This window comes from Augochlora pura, chromosome 6 (assembly GCF_028453695.1).
Source record: "Augochlora pura isolate Apur16 chromosome 6, APUR_v2.2.1, whole genome shotgun sequence".
NCBI classification, from domain to species: domain Eukaryota; kingdom Metazoa; phylum Arthropoda; class Insecta; order Hymenoptera; family Halictidae; genus Augochlora; species Augochlora pura.
In genome coordinates, this window is record NC_135777.1 from 8,033,153 (window position 1) to 8,039,838 (window position 6,686).

The 6,686-nt window shown below is 34.4% G+C and overlaps 1 protein-coding gene across 3 annotated transcripts in view; it reads right to left on the bottom strand.

The window, feature by feature from the left end:
- Positions 1 to 5,228, bottom strand: part of Ssh (Protein phosphatase Slingshot) — a 33,937-nt gene extending 28,709 nt beyond the window's left edge. The window contains exons 1-2 of one of the 3 annotated variants that reach the window (XM_078184030.1): positions 5,072 to 5,228; positions 638 to 1,030 (exon numbers count right to left, since the gene is read on the bottom strand). In XM_078184030.1, coding sequence (XP_078040156.1) covers positions 638 to 756 — 119 coding nt within the window. In that variant the 5' untranslated portion in view covers positions 757 to 1,030; positions 5,072 to 5,228. Of the gene's footprint in view, positions 1 to 637; positions 1,099 to 3,301; positions 3,319 to 5,071 lie in introns of those variants that run through there. The other 2 variants (XM_078184029.1, XM_078184031.1) reach the window with 2 other exon arrangements.
- Between the last annotated feature and the right edge of the window lie 1,458 nt (positions 5,229 to 6,686).

The window sequence follows — 6,686 nt, forward strand, 5'->3', positions numbered from 1 at the left end:
GCTTTTATCTACATAAATTTTTATTCTGTAGTGTCGCATAAAATTACCTTCGTTAATCTTTATCTCTTATCCAACACTCGAATAAAATAGTGCCACTCCGCTATCGATCTACTAAACTGTTTTACCCTTTGCACTTGAAGCTATTTTAACTCGGTGCCTAGAACACAGCTTCTGCTTTACAGTATTTATATTTATATAATTTATTGCAACCTATGCGAACATGAATGAGATACTCAAGATACTTGCACGTCTGACAGCTTTTTATATTTAAACGATTTTCATTCTGCCACAATTGTTTTCAGCAATTTTTAGATAAATTAGTAATTTTTAACGATATCAGTCGCGAGTACAAATTCGATTAGAAATGATTGTTACAAAATTTTATAACAATAGCATGAATATTAATAATATTAGGCTTGTTGCATATATGCGCAGAATTCAAAATATTGAGTATATAAATCAATCTGAATTACTCTATGTTGATCCCCTGTTTCTTACAACAATTGCAGTAAACGTTATTGCATGAAAATTTGCAGTTTAACCATAACAATTCGCGGTAAAGAATAATATTGGCCTACGATTTTCATTTAAAAAAATGTACGGCTTAATCTCTCATGGTTGAAATACGGTGTCTTACCTAGTAGACCTGGCGATGTTAGCGAAAATTGTGCTCCTCTTTCGAAGATTCTCTAGGATCCACAAGATCACGGACAAGACAAAGAAGATCGTCACATTCACTGAGCCACGTGTCACCATGATTCTTCCCGGACCAGTGCCCGGCCTTGCGACTCGTTCCCGTCAAGGTTTTTAGAATGCCCTATGGCAAGGGAGCGCGCTCGTGGCGGAGCTCGAGCTAATTTCAGGGTTTACACATAATCAAGGTCGTTTCACTGGTCAGACTTTTAAATAATTCGTTCAGTTCCGAGACACGACGAACTCGTCGAGAATGAGATCTCTTTCGTGGCCGACTCTTCTCCCTCTCAAATCGGTCCAAGATCTCTTCATTGTATTCTTAGGTCAACTTCGGTGTCTAAAGAGTCGTCAAAATTCTAGGATATAGTAGAGTCTTGTAATAACTATTGTCGAATCTTGTATGAACTGTAGCAAAGCGTTATTAGAGCTACACTTACTGACGAAACTTAAGAAACGTATTACAAAGATGCATATTCTTGGATGTTGCGAACCTTCTAACATAGGACAACAATTTGTATTGTGTCAACGAAAATATTAATTTTATTTTGATTTATATATTTATCTTATTTTTGAACTTCTTTTATATTGTTTTATTTGTCACACGCGCGAAATAAAACAATGATATGAAACATTCGCTACAGCGTGCATGTTTAATTTAATAAGACGTGTAATTATAAAATGACAAATTTTAATCAAATGTTAACGATATAGAAGGTTTCTTAACTTTTGTCGATAGGTATATAGGGTGTCCCAGAAATGTGTAGGTTTTTTGGGGTCTTTTGAAGCAACTTTTTCTTCAGTGAAAATGCAATCCGCGGTTTCGTTTACGAGTTATTAACGAAAACAGTAATCAGTGAGCTTAAAGGCTTCGTTCCAGCCGAGTTCGGTTATCATTGGTCACTGGTTTTTATAAATAACTTGTAAACGAAGTTGCGGATAGCTACTTTCGTTGAGGAAAAAGTAACTTCAAACGATCTCAGGAACCCCTCACTTCAACATTAGCGAGTGACTTTTGGGACACTCTGTATAGTAGAATCTTGTTAGAACTATAGTTCTATTAGAAATAATAAACTGTTTGGCTGTGAAATTTCAATATTTTGCAACGTAATATCTCTGGCAAAGGTGACTCATTGACAGCACAGATGGTACCTGCCATTAACACGTTCCGTGCTAAACTGTTTTCCGGTTTACTGATAGCTTAGCCGGTTATTTGATAGTTTATTAAAACTTGATATGTTATATATAATTATTGATTATCGTATGTATTGGGTTGGGGAATAAGTTCGTAGCTTTTTTATATTTTCTTTTATTTTGCAACGATTTGTTGCTGTTTGACAGAGTGTATAATATTAATTCGATAGAACTGTTTCTGCTGTACAAAACTGAGCTAATCGTCTTTTTGAGTCATTTAATTTGTTATTACTTTTGTGGCTGTAGCGACACACGGTCGTCGATCGTAATAACCCTTCGAGCTAACCGCTGTGCAGATTCCAAGAGTTTGGCGGGAAAAAACGTTCCGTGACGTTTGCAAGGACGGAAATTACATTATTCCTTTATTTATTTATTACTTTCACGTAATAAAAAATAATAATAAATAATAAATAGTAAATAATGGATTGATTCATTGTTATAACTATTAACACAGTTTTGTAGAGCAGAAACGGCTCTATCGAATGAATATTATACACTTTGTCAAACAGCAACAAATCGTTGTAAAATAAAAGAAAATATAAAAACGCTACGAACTTATTCACCAACCCAATATAACAGTGAAACGAACTTATTGTAACCCATTCTTGTGGTAGAAATTCAGTTTTACACTATTTGTTTAACGCATGAGATGAACATGTAAGGTGGTACACGTGGCACGGAACGTATTAATAATTAGTAGTCTGTGGATTCTATGCAACTATGGAACAAATTAATTGAAATAACATAGAACAGTAAACAGATTGAAGGAATGTAAGAAAATTGATACAATGCCCTTCAGTTATTATTATTTTTATGGGAAGAAATAAACTTCTAACTAGTTACTGCTTCACATAATTGATGCGGATAGCTTTTATCCTGCATAAAAATCAGTGATCTAATAGTTATTCACTCGCTAGAGATGAGATCATCAGAGGAGAAAATGCAGTCGTTGCTTTTGCAAAAATGAAATTTTCTTTTAGTAATAGAGTATGGAATTATTAGCTCCGTCACAGTGCACGGAATTATTAGTTTGATAACAGTATACGGAATTATTAATTTGATTATAGTTTACGAAACGATTAGTTCAGATAGCAGCGAATTTATTCGTTTAGTAATCTCGAGTATGGAATGAAAAATGAAATACTGGTTTGAGGAAGTGTTCAATCATCTCCAACTGTTGAAGCGATTCACTTGAGAACTGCTATTATCGTCTGTTTTCCTCAGAGTATTATATAAAAGTGTTTTAATATTTCGTCTGAGAATTTAATAACTTTAGAGAACTTTCACATTTCAATCTATAAAACATTATCCTACGTTTGGTACAGGCTCAATCGCGGTTGTAATTTGTCGATGACTTTGCATATTAACAGAACTATGTATGAAAGTTTTTAGACTACGATTCTTCATGGAAATTCACCTTTTAATCGCTTCTTTTGTATAAACTGGAATAGGAAGAAATGAGGTTGCTCTGCGAGCTATTTGAAACGATTTAAAAAATAACTGTAAATAAAATAATTACTCGATTATAAATATCGAGTAACAAACTCGATTTATTCAATTAATTCTTTCGTTTTATTCGAATACATTATTCGAACAGAGATTGTAAAATTAATCGAATAACGATACCAAATTGTTGGCTGTTTCTTCTTTTCGCGTAATTTTTTCAGCATATATACGATGACTTCCTTTGCATAAGAAAGATGACTTAGTCAACGATCAATCTATCTAAAAAAAAAATAAAATTTTCCGATGCAACAGTTGAAAAAAAACCTAATCGTAAAAATTAACATGAAAGAAATTAATCAATAAACCATACAAAAACTCCATGTTCTGTAATTTTTATCGAAATTAATTAATTCACGAATTGATTCCTGTACAAATAAAATTGTATTCTTATAAACAAATAGCTTCTCGTTCAAATGAATTTTTATTCGAATAAAATCTTATTCAAAGCAAGTTTTAATATTAAATTTAGTTCTACTTGATCTGAATTTAGTATTATTTGATTCGATAACGTCGAATGAAATTTTATTGGGTAATCCTTTTATCTTCGGTTTGATTGAACACTTTTTGCCAGTATAGTTCGCTGAAGGCAAGGCAACGTATTCGAAAAAACGAACGCGATGGTAGTGAAACGTTTCTGCGTAAGGTTTCCGAATACAGAAAGTACTACTACACGCGCGTGCACACCCACGTCAATCATTATTAGAACACCTACGTAGGACGAAGCTAACCAATGGTTAACAAAATCACTAATCGAAAATTACGATACTTTAGGATTATAAAGAATTACGTTCAAGACTGATCTTTATGCAAAGTCTCCTTTTTAGAAATTATTTAATTATAAAAATCCGAAGAAGGAAATCTTATATTAACTAGAAAATGCCTTATGGTTCACTTCAAATAATAATGAAATTAGTTTTCATTAATATGCACATTGAACTGCACTTCAATTCAACAACGATCGGATTGCTGATTTTGTCTATTAAACACGCGAACAAAAATTTAATAATACGATGTAATACAGCAATACAGTTTATTATAACAATTAAAAGAAACGAATTATTTTTTCTCGCAATCGTTTTGGAAAATTTCTATTTTGCATATAGATCTGCAGTTTACTAACGAGTAAAGTTTTTTTCTTCTCGACGGTGATGCAAAATTACTGTTTCAATGAATTTTACCACACAACGGAAGTAGAAATTCACACTAAATTAAAAGAAATTAAATGACAAGTAATATCGACAAGTTTCAGTCACGAAACTGTACAAAAAACAAAAATCACGAAGTTTCAATGAGATTTCATGCGAGACACGAATCGAAATGTTTGTTCATTTACAGACGTCGAACGCAGATTAATTCTTTAAACACACTCACATGTACATATGTACCTAGAGAACAGATTGTCGCTAATACAGCACTTAGAAGTCACTTCAGCTTGCATAATGCCAATAGATCGTCGGAACTTTGTCGAAAATTCGTAAACGTTCCAATAATGAGAAGAACGTAAATGTGCACGTTGTTGCTCGGAGGGAATTAGAATGACCAAAATGTAGGAAATCGCGCGCGAACTCGGACGTATCGACTTGGCAGAGAATCTCGCTTCGAAGGTTTCGCACGGATCGAAGAGCTCGAAGAGAGATCGTTGAATCGGAAACGGGACGGAAAACTGTCACAATCACACCACCTTGTAGAAGCCGAAAATGTGTTTCACGGTTGGCAACGCGGTAACGTCGAACGGTCAAATATTTGTTCAGGAATGAGCGCGGCATACACGACGGCCGTAGCTTGATATTCTCTCGCGAATGAACGGGTTTTTCTTAGCGCGGCCACGTTCCGTCGAGTGGTAAATACTCCGATTCGATCGTAGGATCTGGCAAATGAGAATAGCGAGCGTAGGACAGCCGACCCCGCCGCGCCGCGCCGCGCCGTGACGCGACCGTGTGGTGGGGCGATGACACACGAGCAAGTCCAGCCATATTTAGTGTTGATGAGCTGGCTTTTTTTCGTGTTTCTCTTTTTTCACTTTCCATCGGCCGAGAGCACGTGGAGGGAACTCGTTCCGCGAGTGGAACCGGAAACAAGAGCCGAGAGAGGATGACCTTTGCGAAGAAAGTAGATCTTGACCTGGGCGAACTTTTGTAGGTCCGACGCCGCAGTCATTCTTGTGCCATAATTAACGCTAGATTTACGGATGTTGATTACACATGCAACTATTTTTAACGAAGTCTGCCAATTTGGCTCATACGACAAAACTGAAATACCTTGTGAGAAAGATTTGTGTTCCAAATTCATTTATTGAGAACATTTTCTATGTTATATGACGAAAAACTTTATCTTCACTTTTAGTTTCAGAATTAGAAATGAATGTGGCTTTATTTCTTACTGGGTTGTATATTAGATCTACCGGAAAGTTCTGTCTGCGAAGTGAAAGAATATATCAATTTTTCGTACATTTAATAATATTTATTTTACAATTTAATTTCGTTACCTATGACCTCTAACCAACGTGGCGGCAATTTGTAAATAACGTTTCTGAAAAACACATGTCTCAAATGAACATATGCATACTTATTAAAACTCGGTATGACCTTATCCGAGAAAACTTTCCGGTAGAATTAATATAATTTTCACTGCTCGAGAATTCAATTCTATTGGCTCCCGGCTCTATTTAAATATCGTTATACCATAGTTTCGTATTCGTTGCATTTGATTAATTATTTGATTTGGTTTTTCTTTATTTCTATTAATTTCTTTAGCAAAAGAAAATTCGTCTGACCTTTTCCGACAACAGTATCCCTAATGAAATGTAGAATAATACATTAATTGAAATACTTTCTACAAATAAACGACGAAGTTACCTTAATAGATCAAATTTTTGTTGGAGGAAATTAATCTTATAAAATAACATTATTTCACTAAAATTGCTCCATTCACACGCAATATATAAATCAAAACAATGAACGAGGCTTTTAGCGTTGTATATAATATTATTCAACAATGTTTTCAAACGGATTTTTTAAGCTACTCCTTCTGGATATGTTAGTTTTTCTATGGAACTTAATGAAAAATAAAAATAAAAATTATTTGCCAAAAACTAAGTAGTCGACTAACAATATTTATATATCGTGTTAAAGTAGGACGGCTCCGCCATTCGGTTGCTATTTTTAATCCCGGATGACTAAACTGTAGACAAAGTGGCAATTGCAACTTCTGTATCTTCTGATGTTAACCTTTTAACTGCGGACATTTATACACGTCATAGGAAAATGGCAATTTTACATCTAACAACAAAGATAGTT